Source organism: Sinocyclocheilus grahami, unplaced genomic scaffold (genome assembly GCF_001515645.1).
Source record: "Sinocyclocheilus grahami isolate Dianchi unplaced genomic scaffold, SAMN03320097.WGS_v1.1 scaffold16.1, whole genome shotgun sequence".
In the NCBI taxonomy this organism is placed as follows: Eukaryota; Metazoa; Chordata; class Actinopteri; order Cypriniformes; family Cyprinidae; genus Sinocyclocheilus; species Sinocyclocheilus grahami.
The window spans coordinates 4,321,795-4,345,368 of NW_015505195.1; the positions used below are offsets into that span (position 1 = coordinate 4,321,795).

Sequence of the window (23,574 nt, forward strand, 5' to 3'; positions counted from 1 at the left end):
CGACACGAAACCGAAACTCAAGACATGAGTGCCGGGATCTGAACACCACGCTCCAACATGAAACAGTACAGGCAGACGAGAGCGCACGGCTCGAGCACACTCGAAGCCGCACGCTCACATGAAAGCACTGACATGACGTGAGTGTCAGGGCTCTGTCACAAAACTATGAATTACACTAGACCGAAGTGACAGAACCCTGACAGGAACCTTATTGTAAAGTGTTACCAATTAATTTAAAAGAATGTTTCAAGCATCCACTTGAGAAATTGAAAACTGCTTCATAACTTTTTGGAAACCGTGATACATTTTTTGGGATTCTCTGATAAACAGAAAGCTCAATTTATTTGTAGATAGAAATAGAAATCTTTTGTAACATTATAATTGTCTTTACTGTTACGTTTGATCAAATTAATGCATCCATGTTGAATAAAAGTATTAATTTATTTCTTTCATTCATTTTTTAAAATCTACTTACTCCAAACTTTTCAATGGAAGTCTATCATTTTCAAAATATGAAGCAGCACAACTGTTTTCAACATTCATATTGATATATTCCAAAAATTCATACAAGTTTGGAACAAGTATATGATGACAGAAATTGTTATTTGGATGAAATATCCCTTTAATTTTCCTTTAATAGCGAGCATCCAAGACAGCCTAGAAACCTTTCACTCAGTTTAATGATGAACTATATCAGGCTTTTCCCCAAGGACCATTGCATCGCAGCTGTGTGCAATGCATCAGTGCTGACTAGACTATATTTTAGAGTCACGTATTATTCCTGCTGGTGACAGCCTTGACTTTGCGGGTCTGTTGATACAGCACAAGGAAGATTTTATGGCTGCAGATCAAACATGATTCAGCTGTTTACCCATCCGTTTGTGTGTGTATGTGTATGTCTTTGTGTCTACAGTATGTGTGCATTCAGAGGGGTCAAGGTATGGCCCAGAAAGCCCCTGCTGGTAGGAACCGTAATTACACAATCTGGTTCTACAAATAGCATTTTTTTTTTGCATGAATGGCCAACCCAAAGAAGTCTTGTATTTTATAATAATTATATATGTGTAGGCAACATTTGCACAAATAATAAATTATTTTATACTTTCTATGTATTAATACTTTTTTTCCCAAATGTTAGTACTCGTTTCAGAAGGTTTTGATAATATTCAAAAGTAACATTCCCATAAATGTTTGCAAATTTATAAAATGGAATCTTCCCTTAATGTTCACATAACAAAATAAATGTTTGCAATTTTTTTATTTTTTTTTTACCAAAACTTTCTTAGAACAATTTTTTTTATGGGTGCGGGGGGCACCCATAAGCAAAGATGTCAGATTTCGAATTGCATTCATGCAACAAACTAATTTCTCCAGATATTATAAATGTCCTCAGTGCATACCTGTGTGATCGTGTGTGTGTCCTTTGTCTCCATTTAAGATTCTAGCATTACCATGAAGATCACAGATGGAGCCATCAGGTTAACGATGTGCGTGAGTTGATTAAAATGTGATACAGTCCTGCTGCTCAGCACTCCAAGCTCGTTATCACCTCCCCAGGCTCAAAGGTTAATTGAACATTTAATAAGGAAAAGACAAAATTATGCATTTATCCAAGCCGGACTGTGCTTAAAAGTTAATGGCTGGAAAAATAATTTTTTAGATAACTTATTTTATGAAATTATGTTGTGACATCCTTATTACTCATAATAACGCTCTGCTAAATGAAGGGTGTTCAATAATAAAATAAGAATTATAATAATTACTGGAAAGCTGGAAATATTGATTCCACATTCCACAAATGCAAATTGTTATATATTCCATATCTAATCCTTCTCCTGTAGAAAAAAACAAAAGTAAATTCTACTTTACTGAGGGACAATATGTGAGACCCAGGTATAGTTGTAATCATTATTTGGAAATGTTGGTAATGTGTTACAATGTTGCATTTCTCATTATGAATAGTAATTACATGTTCATTTTTTATGGAAAGTTATGAATTACTTTACATTACCTCTTCCTTTTTATTTAAATGTATTGAAAGGGACGGGTTTTTTTTTTTTGTATTCCAATAAATCTTTGACTTTTTTACAGTGTAGTTTGATGATATGATATTCAGTATAAGCTATGCTTAAAAGTTATGATTTCATTTTGACATGACATTCTAAAAAGACATATGCATTATTGTGTAGTCTCACTAAAATAAAACCTTTAAACTGATAAGCATGACACATACTCACCAGAATTACAATACCCATAATTCTCACATATTACAACATGCACTACACATAGTACATACTTCAAATCCTACAACATTTGTTGCACATCAAATGTATACCTCAGTTTTTCCCACCATGGTGCATGGAGATGTTTTTAATTGTATTTGTCAAATACAATTAAAAATCAAATAAATAAATAAAAAGCAAATTAAAGACATTGAAAAAAATGTTAAATACACGTTACCTCCATTGTGTCAGTCCACCATGTACGTTTGTTTTGTGGCTACTGAAAGAAAGACATAATGTTAGGTCCCAAAGGGTCTACTGGATGACCTTGTGTTGTGGCAGCAGTACAAGGTTTGTGAGATGTTTTCAGGGGCACTAATTTTAGGTAAAGTTGGTGCTTTAAAGTTATTGCCTCCAGTTTGATGTGTTCCCATTTTATTAAAAGGTGACATTTTTCCTGTCAAAGGTGTGCTAAATTCACTCACAGGCCCCTTAGCGATGTGCCTTGCCTGAATTGTAATACATGAACTATATTAGGTTATAAGTGCTGTCTTTCTCAAAACTGTTCATCCAATAGGTCCTTTGGTTTCACCGAGGTAAACCTTTTAAAAAGGTGATAAGCTCACAGGGCTGCTCTGACAGACAGCCGTGAAGTAGTTCCATCCAGGATAACTTCATTATCTGTTAAGTAATACAACCATAGAGTCTACTTTGACCACCTCTCCCTCCCACACTGTACAGAACGATTGAATTATGCAGGGTAGCCTTTGACACTGGGAAAAGGCATTTACAATAATTGCCTTTGAGCCTCCTTGTCTTTCTCTTTCTCCTCTCCATTTCGCTCTGCTCTTGCAGGAAGGGTTTGGGAATGCTGTAGCATGCTGTAGCTCAGTGGAAGTCAAGTGAGATTGACATCTTGACATCTATGTTAATTGGCAATCGTGAACCATCAGCAGGTGCGATGAGAGTTTTCCCGCGATCAAGTGGGGCGTGTGGGAGGACAACAAACGGAGCAAAGGGGGAGAAGGTTAACATCCGGAGGGGGAGGAAAGACTTCAAACCCCTTTCCCCTCCTCTACAGATCCAATGCATTCAAAATTAGAGCTGGATATTTGCAGTTTGTGGTTGTCGGTTGGATGGCAAGATTTTCATCAAGCCCGTTTCCACAAATGAATGGGAGAGGGGCACCCAGCAGGAGTCAACAGCTCTGTGAACAGAAAACTGATGCAATCAAACGTAAATTTAGTTAGATTCACAAAGAGCACAAGGATGTAACTGATGGAGATTTAGTCATTCTCACTGGTTTGCGAGAGGAGAACTGGTGCAGAAATAACAGTTTTTTAACTAATGTACTGAGCAAATAGGGTTTACACATGAGAAAGCCTGTGCTTGTATTGCTATTCCTATTATCGCCCATGAATAAGTTAGGATTCCATTCATAAGTGGAACCCTCTCATTCACATCCATTTTTCAGTGTACATGCTTTTAAACTTTTAAAATCCAGTGGCCACGAATCATAAATTGTGAAACTAAACACGTTCTGTCCCTGCGCTGAATTATAAAGCATCAGTGTAGTGCTGTGGGCTTTCTGTTACATCACACTTGTTTTGAAACATATGGGTACAACACAAAAGAAGAGATTTTGAAGAATGTTTCAACTGTTTATGGCCATACAATGCGAGTCAGTGGGGTTCAAAACAACAGTGAACTCCTAGTTGACTGTGTGGACCAAAAAAAATAAAAATACCCCACTGAGACATTTTTCTAAATATCTTCTGTTATGTTTCATAGAAGAAAGACAGAAGTTTTTAAGGTGAGCCAACGATAAAATAATTGTTTTTTCCCTTGCCTTTCCTGTTTTTTTTTTTTGGAGTTCACGATATTACAAATTTTATTCAGCAAGGGTGCTATTTGAACTAAATTCTGTTCGTTCTCTATTCATTAAAAAATCCTGAAAACATGTATAACAGTTATCACAAAAATATTAAGCAGGTCAACTGTTTTCAACATTGATCTTAAAAATAAATGTTTATTGAGCACCAAATTAGCATATTAGAATGATTTCTCAATAATAAAATAAAAAAACAGTTCACGATCAGATTTTTTCTAGATCCTGCATTAAATTTATATTTTGACCTCACTATTCGGGGAACAGACACAGTCTTTATAGATTGGACAGCACAAGTACTTCTATCATTTAAGCGGGTAGAACACAAGTCATCAGGGCAGTTATTTGAGATTTGACTTACTAGTCACATGGAGCGCAGCGTCCTGGAGATGTTGTCCGACATGAGCTCCGCCCCGACTCTGCTGGGATGCAGACCATCAGAGCGAAACAGCCTAGGACGCTCCCAGAAAATATTCCAGTTATTAACAAAGAGCAGTTTCTGTTCTTTACACCATGACAATAACCATTCATTTAAAGCAAAAAGCCTACTGAACTTTTCGTGTCCTCGTCGATATGTTTATACCATTACAGAAATAACATTATATTTTAAAATATATTAAAATAGAAAAGTCATTTTAAATTGCAGTAATATGTCACAATATTAAATGCAGCCTAGTGAGCATAAGAAAGTTCTTTCAAAAACATTAAAATGGTTGTGTGCGTAGAAATTCTTATATAGAGCAATACAAAATATGCAAAAATAAATGGTTAAAGATGTTTGTTCTGATTTGAAATCATAATAATATAATCATAATTATAATATAAAAGCAGCTAAAGGTACCAAAACACCCCTTTAAAAGGTTCATAGGGACATAGATTCTGAATTTGGCTTTCCACTGCAAATCCCCATATTACAGAAAATGCATAATTGCTTTTGGAAAATGATTTAAAAAATAGATTCCTAAACCCCAGAGATTCTGCATGCACAGAGAATATATGCATAGACTAATCATTTTTAACACACAGGGAAAAATAACATTTTTAATAGCGCTCAGTCGTCATGGAAAAAATGATTTTCTGTCTCCTCATACTCTTGCTGTCTGTCTCTTTCTCTCTGAGATTTCACTTATAATGAAATTACAGCATTCCCATTAAAACTAAATTGACTTCTTAGATTACTGTGAAAAATCTCTGGTGTTAGTGCTGGGATTTGCACTGAACAAATTTCAAGGTGTGATTTTGGTGAGACTGCTGCTCCTGTAAAGTCAATTTAAACTTGCCAGACGCACAGCAGTTCATTTGAAGTTTGAAGGATCTGGATACTCCTGCATGCAAATTCCTGCATACAAAAAAGTCATTTTTTTTTTCAGTTTCATATTCTTGCCTTTTGAATGTGCATTCAAACCTGTTGCTTTGCCATGAGTACTCCTCCAGCCAAACCACAACATGATTGAAACCACTCAGTGAAGGCATCTCCTTTCCACTCCATCTCACTAGCCCTTTACAGCCATCTGTAGCTGCAGATGCCAGGCCTGGGCTGCACTAATAGAGCATTTAGCTGACAGATCCTGTCCTGCTTCAAACCTCTAAATGTCCTTTAGGTGTATAGAGGAGTGTCTGCTTCTGTGGTCTCTGCTCTATGGGGTCCCAGCAGCACAAACTCATAACCTTCAGTTAAAATACTGCCCCCTGTGTATGTGTCTCCTTTGCATATATTTTTCAAGGTCCTGTCTGTTAAATTGGTGCTATTTGGGTTTTATATTTGTCCTAGTTTTTTTTAAACTCTCTTTTCTTTCCACTACTGTCCTATTTTAAAGGCAGTCTCATGACATTTCACTTTGTTAGGCCTATTTTTTTTATCTGGACCAGTTTACTCTGCTATATATCACTCTGATATATATCACATCTTTGTTAATCTGTTTTGTACATCCTGGTTCTACATTTTTTATTGTAAAGACAACACTACACGGCATATGCAAATACATTATTCAATATATTTCCATGTTAAACAGAATATTCAGAACAGGACTTGATGTTATCTATCTGGATTTGATTGGATTGTGAAAAATGTCTTATAGTATTATTTATTGCAGGGATGTAGTGGAGGATAAACAAAGCTCTACATTTCTTTTGTAGTACAAAAAAGTATTTACTATTTATTTATTTTTTAACCATAGTATTTTTAAGCACACTCATATTTAATAGTTATATAGTTAGTTTTTTTTGTAACAAAGTTAAAGTATTCAGACATTATTGACTGACTAGGGTGATATTTTTGTGAATAGCTTAACAAAAGATTTTACAGATTTTATTAAACTATTAATCTCTCCCATTTAAATTCAGATACATAAATTCAGTTATTATTTATGATATTTTAATTATTTTCCTAAAAAACTTTAACATGCAGTAAACGATTTTTATAAACCTAAACTGTCTTGATGACTAATTAAAGCAAATTTACATTTAAACTTCCTTTTGCCATTTCAGTTTGAGGGGTGCACTCTTTTACACTTAAATATAAATGCCCACTGAAGTGTTTTTTTTTAAATCTCTGACTGATTAATATTTTTTCATCTATCCATGCAACCTTGAATATGCCATAATAAAAGGAGTGTTATGACCAAAAAAAATAATGAATTTTGATTAAAGATAATGAAAAAAAAAATTCAGTTGGAATTACATGAATTTATAACACCTGCTCAATAAGACCAGGAATGTTTATTAAGAAATAATATACAGTTAGTTTTGCATTTCATGTTGTATTTAAAAGGATACCAATTTTGAATGGCTGTCAATTGAGGCTAACAGGGTCATGTTAATCAGCCAGCCTTGAACTCTTTGATACAACTGAAACAAACAACACCCCAAAATAGTTTAATAGCTCAGCTTGTTTTAACAGGAACGCTTAGCTGTATCTCTGGGCGTGAGGACTCTACGTCTTTGTGGTTTGGGGAGTTTGGGATGTATAGTGACTCTGAGGGTTGGGCTCTTTTGTCCTGATTATTGGCAAGGCGCCCAGGGAAACAAAGGCTCACCCTGAGCACCTGAAGCAAGGTGACTCCATCACTGGCAGAGTCAGGAAGGAGGGTGTCTGGTACCACAGCACAAGGCTGTTTTCCTCTTTTGACACTTTCCCTGATTGGAATTGGTGTGCCTATCATTGCAGGTCCAGGTGCAACAAGGTGATGTACGCCCTGTTCTCTCTGCCTGGGTGGCAGTAATAACAATATAATTAATTCGTCTACTATAGTATTATAAAGCTTTATATTACACAAATGTGATGGGTTTGGTATGACAGAACGGGGGGCTAATGAATCTTTCGAGCTGAAATCAATACATAAAACAACAGGCCAAGAAGCCAACAAGAGTTCTGACTCAGAGCAAGGTCAAGCACGAAGAGCTCGTCTCATAAAATTTCAGAGATGCATAAACACCTGACACACTCTCTCAATTCAATCTGCTGCCTTCCATCTCAGAGTTAGAGGGACGGCGCGAGAGAGAGGGAAATTTAAACAGCTGTCTGATATGTTTATGTGTTGGTGTTGCTGGGGGACTCCATGCCAAGGAGCAGTGTTCAGGCCAGTGACTGAGATAAAATTAACCCAGCTCTGACCCGGACCCAGAACAAAGGGAGGGAAAGTGAGGGAGAGCTTTTCCCAGACGCATCTGTATACTTCCATTAACAGTGCCAGCTAAGCAATCAGGAAGGGTCAGAATATCAATTTGAAGTAAACGAGTGTCTGAACTCTTCTGAACCTTAACAAATTCTCCTCCAGGCCAAACAAGCAACCTGTAAGGCACTACCTATAGTGAATCAAAACTGCATTGGAACAAACTAATTTCTTTTCAGGATCAGTACTTCGCACAGCCTTGTTAGACCGATTGATTTTAAATAATCGAGAACAAATTTCATTATCAATTAGTTGGTCTGCACACCATGCAGCATCTGCTAGTAACATCGTTTTACAGTACTGAAAAATGCATTTCTACGAACAAAACCCATCTAAATAATAGAGGTCACAGATTGAACTTCTGCGGGAAATGTGCATGACACAAGATGTTCAAAAACCAGAGAAGTGCTTCAACAAATGCTGCATGGATGGGCAGGGAGGTTTTTTGCCCAGAACAGAACCATACCGCCAAACCAAACTTTATGCTAAGTATCTATCATTCTGACGATAGTGGTCCTGACAGAAGTGTAAAGTAATATGGCTTGCCCTTTTAGGTGCTTTGACAGATGCGTGTGCTGTCCAATGCATACAGCAGGCATTTCCATATAGGTAAGTTAGGTATGTAAATGTTAGAAATGACAGCAAACTTCACAGATTTAACCAAGCGAGCATGAGTCCGAATGAACGCATGTGTGTCAAACTAACGGAGAGCTACGGAAAGGGAGCAAAATATTTCTAAATAAAACATAGAGTGCAGCAGAAATTACATATTTTTGCCAACTCGGAAGTTAGCATCACCCTGGTTACCTCAATAAAACCCAATAGAATTTTGCCATTGCCTTTTGGATTATTGCAGAAAATAAGGTCTGTGACCAACAAAAGTTTCTGATTCTTTCAGGTTTTATTCATCATTATAATCTTCAAAAATGAACACAACTTTTATAAATGTTGAAGCCTAAATACAATTGCTACACTCTCAGAAAAAAAGGTACAAAAGCTGTTACTGGTGCTGGTATCCTAAGAACTCTATGCACCCCTATATATATATATATATATTAAAAGTAGGGCTGCACGATAAATCGCATGCGATATTTAACGCGCATCTTATCAGTAAAGCCAGTTCTGTAATCAGCGGTAAATCTCCATCACGTGCGTGCTTTCACATGGAGCAGCATTAACTACACAGAGCCGTTGTTCACTGACGAGCTGTGCAAAACCACGATCATATTTGTGCGATTTTTTTTGTGCAGCTCGTCAGTGAACAACAGCTCTGTGTAGTTAATGCTGCTCCATGTGAAAGCACGCACGTGATGGAGATTTACCGCTGATTACAGAACCGGTTTTCTGACAAGATGCGCATTAAATATCGCATGCGATTTATCGTGCAGCCCTAACTAAAAGCCATATTTATTTGCAGTTCTTGTTCACCTTGATTGTCAGTCTAATAAGTGTTTTTTGTCACATTACAGTTCATTTTTCTAGACATAAATATTTATTCAGCTCATTTAGTTTGGTTGCTGAAGTAAGACTAGTTAACATGAGGAGTTTGCTGGGAATTCATTTTCATACATTCTCGGTGTTCCATAAGGAGCACAACTCAGCAGAGCTTGTTGGCCCTCAAGGCTAATGTAATCTGTCAGAACTGGCCCAGATGTTTAATGTCACATACACACAAACATGTACAGGTTTGGAAACATGCACACATGTGCACAAAATTGAAGTGTTTGACTCTCTCTCTCTGTCTCCTCTGTTTATATCCCATTTATATTTCTCTTTCTTTTCGCTCTCTCTCTCGTATTGATTATTCAGCCAGAACCTGAGGGGCGCAGCACCCCAGAGGTCGGTAGGGTTAAGTAAACCAGTCCAGTGTTTTCTGTACAGCAGCACAGTATAGTGTAACTTGGACCTTCCTACCAGCACTGAGACATTCCTGTAATTGACTCTAAAATGAGACACACCAAACACAAGGGGCAATAGAAAGGAAAATTATGTGCAAACTGACTGACGCACACACATATACAGTAGCACAACAAGCACTTATCAGAATCAGAATCAGAATGAGTTTTTATTGCCAGGTATGTTTACACATACGAGGAATTTGTTTTCATGACAGAAGCTCCACAGTGTAACAGAATGACAGTGACAGAACAAAAACACAGATAATAAAAAATAGAAAAATAGAACAAGTAACTAAGGAATAAAAATATACAAATCGACAATTGTATGTACAGGTATATAACAATAGACAGTTGTATGTACAGGTATATTATGTGCAAATTGAAATGTAGACTGAGTATGAGTGTTAGATAAATAAGTGTATGAGTGAATAAATAGTGTGTCTTCCACAGTTATTGTCAAGTATTCATGAGATGGATGGCCTGAGGGAAAAAACTGTTCCTGTGTCTGGTCGTTCTGGTGCTCAGAGCTCTGTAGCGTCGACCAGATGGCAACAGTTCAAAGAGGGAGTGTGCTGGATGTGAGGGGTCCAGAGTAATTCTGCCAGCCCTTTTGCTCACTCTGGACGAGTACAGTTCTTGGAGAGAAGGGAGGGTTGTACCAATGATTCGCTCAGCAGTCCGGACTACCCTCTGAAGTCTTCTGAGGTCAGATTTGGTAGCTGAGCTGAACCAGACAGTTATTGAAGTGCAGAGGACAGATTCAATAATGGCGGAGTAGAACTGTTTCAGCAGCTCCTGTGGCAGGTTGAACTTCCTCAGCTGGCGAAGGAAGTACAACCTCTGCTGGGCCTTTTTCACAATGGAGTCAATGTGAGTGTCCCACTTCAGGTCCTGAGAGATTGTGGTGCCCAGGAACCTGAATGACTCCACTGCAGTCACAGTGCTGTCCATGATGGTGAGTGGGGGGAGTGCAGAGGGGTTTCTCCTGAAGTCCACGGTCATCTCCACAGTTTTTAGCGTGTTGAGCGCCAGGTTGTTGAGACTGCACCAGACAGCCAGCTGCTCGACCTCCTGTCTGTAAGCAGACTCGTCACCGTCCTGAATGAGGCCGATGAGTGTGGTGTCGTCTGCAAACTTCAGGAGCTTGACAGAGGGGTCTTTAGATGTGCAGTCGTTGGTTTATATTTGCTGCCCTGTTAGCTAAATAAAACAAATGCATTAGGAAGAGAGAGGATGCTGGTTGTGAAATGATATATCAATTTTATTACTACATACTGATTAATGCAAACAACCTGACGATGTGGTGGTTGCAAACTGGGCACTGGGGTGGAATGGATTATTTAGTTATTTTTCTCCAAAGTAAAAATAAAATGACAGTCCTGAGTTTGTTATTGATTACTGCCAAACTCTGTCAACATTGTAAATCTTTAATCTTTACATTGTAAATCAATTACTGTAAATCTTGTTTCAGCCTCAAATGTTAATAACAGAAGATGCGGAAGCAACATATATGGGTAGTTGATGCATAAAATGTGCCTTTAACCTAAAATAAGGATGTATAAGTGCAAATTTTGACCACATTTCTATTTTGTTTTTTGTTTTGTACTAAATCACATTTTTGCTGTAATTAATTTAAAGGGTCCTGTCATGTGATCAATAAATTATAGAAATATATGTATATAAGTAAATATTTATGTATACATATTGTTGACTCTTTGACACTGCTTTTGTTTTGTATGCCGCTTCTGATAAAAGTGTCTGCTAAATGCATATATGTAAATATTGCACTTAGTCTCTCAATTAATATATCATAGTACCTGAATACATAATAATTGTAAAAGAATCAGCAAAATATTTTATTATTTTTAATGTCAATGTCCTAAAATTATTTTATGCCAACCACCCATATCTTACAATAAGAAACACTTTCACAGACTTAATCTTGTACTTGTGAATTGTAATTTACAAAGGCGGCAAAAATGTATTTACAGATGAATCACTATTGTGAGACACAGTGTAATAAACTCTGAAAGTTATGTATTTTAATATACATGTATGTCTTTTAATAAAATAAAAAATATAATAAAATATATATTTAAAAAATGAGCAGAAAAAACACGAAATGAGCAGACAACCAACACTAAAAAAAAAAAAAAAAAAAGAACAGGACATTATCTAGTAATTTTACGGACATTTCCATTAACCCTAAAATACAACCCAATGAAGTGCAAAATTCAAGGTAAAACACCTAAATTCCTTCATAATTAATACAGTACATTGTCCCCTATTTTTATGGATTTCCCCCCCCCAGTGAAGATAAGTTAGACCAGTTTATGTGTGTATGTAGGATGTTAGACCAGTTTATGTGTTTATGTATTCTGTTAGACTAGGTTAAGTGTTTATTGTAGTTAATAAAACTTTACTTGTATCACGCTTGACGTGTTCATTGTTTGCTCATAACCGGAGTCCCTAATCATGCAGATTTACGTTACAAGCTTTTGTAGAATTGTACAGTAAGAAAGTTATTTCCCTTAACCAGGAAATTAACGTTCTTAGAATTGACAAGACAGTTGACCCTGAGTGGTCAGCTAAATATCTACAGCGGATCTAAAATATGAATAGTTAATTATAACTAGGTATGGTTAATTATTCATATTTCCTGTTGTGAGCTAAATTCGCTACAATAACTTACAAAGGAAATCAGTCCATGTTGCTCTGTCACATGTTGAGGTTGACACTTAGCCCCATGTGAAGCTACAGTGCGAGGTGAGGTAAGGTTAACTAGTGTTATAACTCTGAAATGGTTATGTGAATAAATTAACGCTGGAAAAGTGGAACTCCCATGGCCGTCGCTAGGCCATTTTTAGGGGGGCTATATATAAATTTCATTTGAAAACGGTGGCAGACTTCGATCGGCTCCTCCCCATCTTTCAGTGTGTTCTTTATCAATCCGCAGAGCGTGGCGGCGCAGAGCGAGAAACAGAGGACAAGGTGTGTTTATCGATAGATTGTTATAATATCTGCATCTGTGCAGTTCTTTGTCATAAATCCAGTTTACAAAATATCATGGGGGAGCAATAATCGATTCCCCATCTACTGTAGCCTAAGTTTTCACTGCTTTCACCCCTCATTACACACGCAGCTGTTTCCTCCAGCGAAAATGAAGCACATATGAACGCATACTTTATAAAACGATCATGTTGCCATTTTCAATTGAAAATGGAACTTTCAATATAATACATATTCCAGTGCATGTTGCAAAGAGGTTTGCATACTTGAGCTAAGGAAAGAGGGTTGTACTAGAAATGCAAACAGTAAAATGTTGTGTTTGTACAGTAAGCAGGTTGTGTGTGTGAGATCATGAAGACTTGAATTTGGCTTATTCAGTACTCAAATGTTATACCTATCTATGCAATACAGTGGAATACTGCAATACGTTTAGTATACGACCCCAATTAATCAAACATTTTTTATCTTATTTTTATATATATTTAATTATTAGGCTATTATTATTATTATTATACCCTCACTGGTGTCTGAGCTCCCCTAAAATGAAAATCCTAGAATCGCCCCTGGGAACTCCCTAAATTCCGGCAAACTAACCACTCACATGCCAAGCTGTGCAGCATTCTCATATTCCAGATACCCAGATACTTTAATATGGATGCTTCTGTTCCTCACAGACCCGCACACAAACACTTTAATATTGATGGGGAAATCCATAAAATTGCTTCCTTCACTCTTATCAGCTCCAGCAAGAAATGGAAGTCGTGGCACTCTTTATATCTAAGAGTCTGTAACTGTGGTTCCCTGCGGGGTTTCATTTCTATCCATTCGGGAGTGACGGAGTGAGAAAGACAGCGTAGCTCATAGTTCTTGTGACACTCTTTATTCTGGAACAGAGAGTTCTTGTTCTGCATTAATTGTTGTTTGCTGACCTTTTTCCAGCTGGTATGCTTGCCATCTTCTCCCAGTCAAGCTGTTTCATGCTCCAGACTTTGTGAAATGGTCAAATGAACGATTAAATTACTGTAACGTGGCAGACGGGGCTTAGAAGAAGCTACGCTGGCATAGATAGAGCAGTACATGTTAAGATGCAGTATCAGTGTTATTGCAATTAAATACCTTACAAAAGGCACTAGCGCTCACATTAGTTGCCATGGAGACATTGATAACTGTGCTGTCTTTGTTTTTTCTCTTCTTAGGTCTGGCTGTTCACCAGATCATCACCATCACTGTGTCCCTCATCATGATCGTTGCAGCCTTGATCACGACTCTAGTCCTTAAAAACTGGTAGGAAACATTCTTTTCTTTCAGCACCTTGTCAGTGACTTCTGTCTGTGTTCCTCCTGTTTGTCTCTCCCTATTCCTGTCCCTCTGTCTGATTATTATCTGTACTTCTCTATCACTCTGTCTGTCAATGTGGACAGTGACCCCTTATTGCACCCAGCAATCTGGACACTCGTACACAATAGCTTTTTTCCCAAACCTGTTGAGCTTCTTCTGTAGGCAGTGTTTTAAGACACCTAAGATACCTTCTTTTGGAATTCTATGAATCTTCTGCAGAGAGAACAATCCCAGAATGCATTGCAACATGAATGTGGGAGCTATATATATATATATATATTTTGGTCACAAAGTGTTCATTAAATTATAAAATTATTTCTAAAAATGGTTAATTATAAAAAATAATGCTAATATAAATGCAAATAATTTTAAATAATTTAAAAAATAATATTTAGAAACTAAAACGTTCATTAACCAAGATTCAACAAATACTGAAAATTACTTCAGAAAAATGGTAGTAATAATAATAATAATATATCTTTTTAATAATTAGAAAAATACTTTTTTTTTTTTACAGATGCAAGAGAAATGTTCATTATTCAAGATTGATTCAAAACTGAAGATTATTAATAAAAAAGTTTGGTAACAAAAATAATATGAATGCAGTGTTAATAATTAAAAATAATTAAATAATTAAAAACTCAAATGTTCATTATCCAATATACTCCCAAGCAATTGGTAGTGGTAGTAGTAGTAGTAATAATAATAATATTAATAATGAATTATTTAAGAGAAAAGTTAATTATTCAAGATTCATTAAATACTGAAAAATATTTCTAAAAAATGTTAATAAAAATAATACTAATAAAATGTTAGTTAATTAAAAAATATTTTAAAAAACAATGATTAAAAACTGAAATGTTCATTATCCAAGATATTGCAGAAAAAAATTGGTAGTAATCATTTTTAAAATGAAAAAAAGTAAATAAATTAGAAACTTACTGTTTTACAGATACTACTAGAGTTAACTAGAGAAGTGTTCATTATTCAAGAATAAAAATAAAAATCACATAAAATAACATCACCAAAAATGTATGAATGTGGGAGCTATATATATAGTTTTGGTCACAAAGTAAGTGTTCATTAAATTATAAAATTATTTCTAAAAATGGTTAATTATAAAATAATTTTAAAAATAATATTTAGAAACAAAAACGTTCATTAACCAAGATTCAACAAATACTGAAAATTACTTCAGAAAAATGGTAGTAATAATAATAATAATAATAATTATATATTTTTAAATAATTATAAAAATACTTTTTTTTTTTACAGATGCAAGATAAATGTTCATTATTCAAGATTGATTCAAAACTGAAGATTATTCATAAAAAAGTTTGGTAACAAAAATAATATGAATACAATGTTAATAATTAAAACTAATTAAATAATTAAAACCTCAAATGTTCATTATCCAAGATACTCCCAAGCAATTGGTAGTGGTAGTAGTAGCAATAAAAACAAATGTTTTACAGATACTTCTAGAGTTAACTAGAGAAGTTTTCATTCTTCAAGAATAAAAATAACATAAAATCACCAAAAATAATCATGAGAAACATACTATTTGACCCTAAATTTGTGTGTTCTATTTATGCTGGATTATCAAGTTGATCTTCACAAGTTGTTACACTGAAATCAGCTTTTGTTGAGTCATTTTGCTGCAGAGATTCACTTTGTTGCCTATGTAGAGCATTTCAGATCAGTCATTTATGAGGTACCATTTCGATCAGAATTCCTATTCAGAAAAGACACAGCGAGGAGGCTCACTAGGTTTCGAACAGAGCTAAATTTGTCTGTGTCTGCCTCCCCAGTCCATGTTAAATGTAGGACAGACACAGCGGTTCAAGGTATGATTTTATGTTGGCTTTGTGAATTTGGTGCGTGTTTTTGTAGTTGTGCGCAGTCCGGGAATGGCCGACACAGCAGCCATCAGAGAAAGATCAACCAACAAGAGGAGAGCTGTCAAAACCTGACCGACTTCACGCCCGCCCGCGTGCCCAGTAAGGTGGACATCTTCACCGCCTACAATGACAGTTTACAGTGCTCACACGAGTGCGTGCGGGCCGGCATACCGGTGTACACGGATGAGATGATCCAGCACACACCCATCTACAAGACCTCCTACAATGGAAACAGGCAAGGGTCCAAGATTAATATATATTCTGTAGAAAAAACTGGGCTGGATGTTGCTGTTGCTGACCAAGTAGTTTGGACAGCGAAGAGACTGCACTGACAGCCCTGTCCATACATTCTGACAGGGTTTGGCTTCCTCATAGCTTAGAGTAGGTTTAGTGCTGTCAGAAATAATGTTCATGCTAAAAATCTTGAACACTGGACCAAAGCAGAGCAGAAGAAACATTATGCACAAATGTATAACATGCTGTTTAAAGTGCACATCACATTTAACCCTGGCTGTTTGCCATTTTGCCTTTTTTTTCAACTAAGGGGCCATTTACACGACACAGTTTTCAACTAAAAACGGAAAAAAAACTTTTTTTTCTGTCTTGGCTGTTCATTTACATGACAATGGCACTTTGAACAGTGCCTGAAAATGCAAACTTTTGAGAACGGGTTTCAAAGTGCACGTTTTTGAAAATAATACCAGTATTGTCTCTGTGTAAACTATAAAAACACAAAATGATAATGAAAAAAAACAATGAAAAAATAAAAAAATAAAAAATGTGAAATGTTTCTTTACAAAGTGACATCTCTAACTGCTGGCCTGGTATGCATAATACAGTGTTTTAGTCATTTTCACGGATCCGTGTGAACAGGGATCATTTTGATCAAGTTTGATCAAGCAAAACTTTTCAAAAATGCAAAGGAAAACTTTTCTGTTTTGTTGTAAATCATTGTCGCGTAAATGTACCCTAAAGTTCACAATAGTCAACAATTTGACTAGTCATCTCAGGTTACCCAATTGATTTATATATATATAAAGATAAATCAATTAGGTAACCTGAGATGACTAGTCAAATTGTTGAATATATTTACTTTTTTTTTTTACAGTGCAATCTCAGAAAAAATAGTACAAAGATGTTACTGGGCTGGCACCCTGAGGTAAAAAAATCGAAACGTTACATCTTTTGTACCATTTTTACCCCTAAACATATATAAGTACCTTAGAGGTACACACACTCTTAAAAATAAAGGTGCTTCAAAAGGTTCTTCAAGCGATGCCATAGAAGAACCATTTTTGGTTCCACAAAGAACCATTCAGTCAACGGTTCTTTAAAGAACCATCTCTTTCTTACCTTTTTATAATCTGAAGAACCTTCTTTCGCCACAAAGAACCTTTTGTGAAACAGAAAGGTTCTTCAGATGTTAAAGGTTCTTCTATGGCATCGTGAAGCACCTTTATTTTTAAGAGTGTATTAGTATCTTAACCTTTTCACGCGTGAGATTAAAATATTCTAACTGACCCTCACTATCAATGAGTTTGTTATTTTGTCGCATTATTATTTCCATGGCGACACGTCATGCTTGGCACGTGAAACACTGCAGCCACAATAGCGCTGTATGACAGATGTATCGCTTTTATTTCGTTTTTCATGTTTTATTCAAAATATTCACAAACTTGTTAACCGTGTCAAACTGATATTCCTATTCTCAAATACGTGAAAGTGAATGTGTTTTGTCATTTACAAACCTTTATTATGATCTTGTTAGTTGATCTATAACACGTGATTGGCGTTAATTGTACAGCAATTCAGAGAAACATACTTTATCTGTCGGATTTACAACACATAAATTCATCCATTTCTCGCGAAATACATGAAAGTAAGTGATTGGTGAACTGGAAGAATAGAGAGACCTTTATTCACCGCGGTCCCCCCTCAAGTGCTGTCCTGCCTACATAATGCGTATCCAATATGAATAAAGCACTTCGTCAAATTATAATTGAATGGATTGTTATTACTCCTTCCATAGACATCAGTGTGTATTTTACAAACAATATATGTATTGTTTTTCTAGTAGTTATGTCTATTTAATGTCTGAAACTTAAAATAAACATTATGTGGTTGAAAACACTGCATAATTGTGATATATGACAAGCGCAGATTGCGTCCATCACTGGCTCAGCTCCAGCCAAAGCGCGAAAGCACATTTTAATCTGGCAGTTATGTGACGTTACTGTACATTCTAAATACCATATGTGTGACCGTACTCCCAGGGGCACAGAAATAACGATCCCACATGTGGGACTGTATCGCTCAAGTGATTAAAATTACATATTTGTGCCTACAGTGTAAGTGTAGAGTTGTGTACCTTTTTCTGAACTGTTCTTAAGCTGAGAGACAGTTTCCATGTTAAAACATTCTTAGAGAAGTTGCATCTTTAAATTCATCCGCTATAATGCACCACCACTACAGCCATTCACAAGCAGACAGACTCTCTGGCAGTTGCATCATGCCTCATGCTGTTTTTTCATGAAGTTATGAGTTACTTTTGAGATATTTATGACAGCTTGTCAAGTTGATAGTTCAGCTTTAAATGTCAGAGGTCTTAAACCCCCTGCATTCTGTTACATTTAAACTGTTTTTGAATGCAAGCATGTCTTCATTAAAAAAAAGTGCTTAAAGTGCTGCTTTAAAACATGTTTTTCTCAGCTACAATCTTCAATAATAGAATAATTTAACCTTTAATGTGCATTTTGGAAATAACCAGTTTAATCTGCCAGAGAGTCTTTTTTTCAGATAAATATGTTGTGACAGTTGTTTAGTCTTGTTTTTTGTCCTTCCATTGCTCTGGTCTTTACAAAAGACTGAGTATGAGCTTTAAATTGTATGAATAATTTCAGTGCAGCTTCATTTAATACTGTATGCTTCAGAATACAAAAGCCTAGATGAGAGGGTTTAGAGGAAATGTAACTGTGGGTGCTTTGTTTGTGGTATAATGCAGTCCCCACATAAAAAAGAGGCTTGAATCAGGGAGTTGGACAGAAGTGCTTATATCTGCAGGACTGAAGAGCTGATCTGTCTGTCTATTCCAGACCATCGCCCTCTGAAAGGCAGCTAATCCCTGTGGCCTTTGTGTCTGAGAAATGGTTTGAGATCTCCTGTTGAGGCCCCTTTACTACCTTTGGGTTGAGCCCACGTCTTCAATTTGTGCCCTGGTACGTACTGTATTTCATATGACTCTGAAGTCCACATGGTGTAAATCTGACATGGTTTTCCAGTGCTTGTGTACTTACTAGAAAATCACAGTTCCTCAGGGTTCAACACGAATATTTCACTAGCCATAGAATTTAAATGAGTTGCAGACATGTGGCTCATATCTTTTAAAAATTGTATCTTTTAAGAATTTACACCAACAGCAGAGATATAGTGTGACATGAAAATACTAATATAATGGTAACACGTGTATTATAAACTAACAATGAACATTTTTTATAGAAATAATTGGTGACAATTTCACATAATGAGCAATGCATTTGTTACAGTATTTATTTTTCAAACAATACATTTGTTACAGTATTTATTAATCTTTAACGTTAGTTAAAAAATACAACTGTTCACTGTCAGTTCATGTTAGCTCAGGTCCATTAAATAAAATTAACAGATACAACTTTTGATTTTAATATTGTATTAGTCAGTGTTATTTTACTATCATGAGATAATATGGTTGTTTCTATTAATAGTTTGAACTATATATTCTGTTTCTATTTTAATTGTTGTTACAGATTTAGTTTTTTCTGTGTGTGTTTGTCATTTTTATTGTGTTTTTTTAAATGTATACATATTTTTTTGTTGTTTTTTTTATTTAATGTTTAGTTTTGTTAATTGTAGTACATCAAGTTAACTAAATGAAAATGAAAAATGTTTCTTTGGGAACTAGCTGAATTAAATTTAAGTTTTGTATATTTTATTTTATTTCAGTTAACATTTATTTTATTTAAAGTAACAGATTTTTTTATGGTTTTAGTTTTAATTAACTATAATAACCCTCATATTAGTAAATACTGACTTTAACATTCATTAAGAACAAAATGCAGAAGTAGATTAGAAGCAGAGGTTTTTCAATTGTTAGTTCATGTTAACTAATAATGACAAATGGACCCTATTGTAAAGTGTTATCAATTACTTAGTCTAGGTTAATGTTAATTTCTATATGTACTAATGTATTTGTGACCCTGGACCACAAAACCAGTCATAAGGGTCAATTTCTCGAAATTGAGATTTATACATAATCTGAAAGTTGAATAAATAAGCTTTCCATTGATGTATGGTTTGTTAGGATAGGACAATATTTGTCCGAGATACAACTATCTGAAAATCTGGAATCTGAGGGTGCAGAAAATCGCCTTTAAAGGGTTACTCCACCCCAAAATGAAAATTTTGTCGTTAATCACTTATCCCCATGTCGTTCCAAACCCGTAAAATGCCCTTTAATGCCAAAAATCATTAGGATATTAAGTAACGATCATGTTCCATGAAGATATTTTGTAAATTTCCTACCGTAAATATATCAAAACTTAATTTCTGATTAGTAATATGCATTGCTAAGAACTTCATTTGGACAACTTTAAAGGGTTACTCCACCCCAAAAATGAAAATTTTGTCATTAATCACTTACCCACATGTCGTTCCAAACCCATAAAAGCTTCGTTCATCTTCGGAACACAATTTAAGATATTTTGGATGAAAACCGGGAGGCTTGTGACTGTCCCATTGACTGCCAAGTAAATAACATTGTCAAGGCCCAGAAAAGTATGAAAGACATCGTCAAAATAGTCCATCTGCCATCAGTGGTTCAATCTGAATTTTATGAAGCGATGAGAATACTTTTTGTACGCAAAAAAAAATAAAAAATTCAACAATTCATCTCCGCGTCACCGTAGCGCCATTTAGGAGAGTATCCACTGAACGTAAACTGCGTATACTGTTCTACTTGTCTGTGTCAGCCGCACCACACGGATATTTTTTCTATGTTTATTTATGCTTTGATTTGAACGAAAACAGCGTATCCATGCAGCACGGCTGACACAGAACAGCATACGCAGTTTGCGTTCAGTGGATACTCTCCAAAATGGCGGAGGAGACGAATTGTTGAATAAAGTCGTTATTTTTGTTTTCTTTGCGTACAAAAAGTATTCTCGTCGCTTCATGAAATTCAGATTGAACCACTGATGGCAGATGGACTATTTTGATGATTTCTTTCATACTTTTCTGGGCCTTGACAATGTTATTTACTTGGCAGTCAATGGGACAGTCACAAGCCTCCCGGTTTTCATCCAAAATATCTTAAATTGTGTTCCGAAGACGAACAAAGCTTTTATGGGTTTGGAATGACATGGGGGTAAGTGATTAATGACAAAATTTTCATTTTGGGGTGGAGTAACCCTTTAAAGTTGTCCAAATGAAGTTCTTAGCAATGCATATTACTAATCAAAAATTAAGTTTTGATATATTTACGGTAGGAAATGTACAAAATATCTTCAAGGAACATGATCTTAATATCCTAATGATTTTTGGCATAAAAGAAAAATCGATCATTTTGACCAATACAATGTTTTTTTGGCTATTGCTAAAAATATACCCCAGCGACTTGAGCCTGGTTTTGTGGTCCAGGGTCATATTTGTTGACATTTCAAGTTGTATAAAGTAACATGTAAGTTAAATCATTATTTTTTCTTACATACTTTTAGAGTAGTTTATTTACAACGTTACACTATCAGTTCTTATTCTATTTAAAAAGTCAATTTAATATTTAAATACTTAAATTGAATCTTTTCAATTTATCTTTCAGGATCTCATTGGAAAACCTGTGAATCAAACACAAAAGACTAAAACACAATAAAGCAAAACAAAACCACAAGAACAACAACGACAAGCAATTAAAGAGACGGGAAGTGAGGCGATCAGGCAGTTTTGTACAAATGTTGGATCTCTCTAGAAGTGGACTGAAGATGTTTATTTTTCTAGACTGATGCAGTGCTATGGATACCACTCCCAAATTATTTTCCATAGACATGTGATCATTTTAGAGATGATATACCTAGAGCTGATATATTATATACGTGTATTACTGCACATGTGGGTGTGCTGGAGTGGAGAGGCCATGGGACGCTCTCTGACACGATATGTCTGCTTGTGTAGAGAAAAGACTCTCCTGAACTTTGTGCCAATAATGCCATTATGTGCCACTACATATATAGATAGGACGCGTTCAGTTTTGTGGAAAATTACAGACACATCAAGTCATTTCAGTGACTGTCTCCCAATATCAATCTGTCATCCGTTTTTGTATAAAAAGTATGAATATGTATTTGAAATAGCTGAGTAAAACGTGTTACAAATGTCCAAAAAATATTTATATGGAGCACTACTCATTTAGAGGGGAAAAAAAATGAACCCAAGTGAGGAATAGTATACCCAGGTTTTTAATTTCACTACATTGTTACTAGGCCCCGTTTTAAAGGAATAGTCTCTATTTTTATACAAACGAGGTTACTTATGAGTCAGACAGACCCAATTCAACTGGACTCTTGGGACTGTTAATCTGTGAGCGGAGGTTTAATGAAATGTTGAAGTTTTTTTTAAAAGCTATCAAACAATGTGGAAGCCAGATTCAGTATTCATTTAAAGCTTATTTGATTTGCCAAAGCCATACGTCAGATGCTTGTTGAGTTTCCTTTTTTTTTTATCACTGATGAGAAATTACATGTACGGGTTAATCATGTTTACGGACTCACAGATCCTCAGAGAGGTGTTTGATTTCCGTGAATTACCAGACAACTGTTAGTTTGTGGGTCGAGCCTAAATAACACAATCAATTATCTATTAAAACATTACAAAATAGCTAATAAACCTCCTCTACGTTTTAATAACAAAGCTTAATTTGAATAAATCACCAGACAGTTATCAGCCTTGTGCATAGACTCATAGAAAAAAACTTGATTTCATTTGTTTACTTCTATATTTAAATCCGAAACAAAACCATGAATGTCCCTTTCATTGTGTGCTACGATTTAATTTAAGCTAATAGTTTATAATTTATAGTTTTTCACAGTTTGATTTATTTGAGCAGAACTAACTAAAAGGCTAATATTCTATCATCAGAAACAGAAAAGTCTAGTGCCAATCGTTTTAATATAATCAGAAATGCAGTAATATACAAACAGCATGAAACTTGCCAATCAGTTTCATTTATTGATAAAGTCAGCAGGAACAAATAACACTTTGGATTAGCGTGTGAGTATGTGTAAGAGAGAATGTGTGTGTGTGTGTGTGTGTGTGATCGCAACACTACTCAAGCATCACTAGACCAAAGAGCTCCGCTGTGGGTAGCAGTATATAAACAGACCAGGACAGTTATTCTGTACATGACGGGTAAAGAAAATAAGAGGGAGGATAACTATTATTTTATCCCAAAACAGATGTTTAATGGTTACAATTACATATTGTACAAAGGCAAACACTGTGAACGAGGAAAAGAGTTATTTCCAAACGTCTTGGAGTAAATTTAAACAGGTTTTCAGATGTTACTCAAAATGTTTAGAACCAGTAGAGAATTGTGATTCCTGTTTTCATCCTTGGAAGACAGCA

General features: G+C 35.5%; 1 protein-coding gene across 2 annotated transcripts in view; it reads left to right on the top strand.

Annotated features, from left to right (window-relative positions):
- The window catches only part of LOC107549259 (adherens junction-associated protein 1-like), a 68,541-nt gene extending 46,175 nt beyond the window's left edge, over window positions 1-22,366 (top strand). Inside the window, exons 3-6 of one of the 2 annotated variants that reach the window (XM_016230282.1) lie at window positions 13,885-13,972; window positions 15,920-16,162; window positions 19,020-19,142; window positions 21,776-22,366. In XM_016230282.1, coding sequence (XP_016085768.1) covers window positions 13,885-13,972; window positions 15,920-16,162; window positions 19,020-19,092 — 404 coding nt within the window. In that variant the 3' untranslated portion in view covers window positions 19,093-19,142; window positions 21,776-22,366. Of the gene's footprint in view, window positions 1-13,884; window positions 13,973-15,919; window positions 16,482-19,019; window positions 19,143-21,775 lie in introns of those variants that run through there. The other variant, XM_016230274.1, reaches the window with a different exon arrangement.
- Window positions 22,367-23,574: the final 1,208 nt, after the last annotated feature.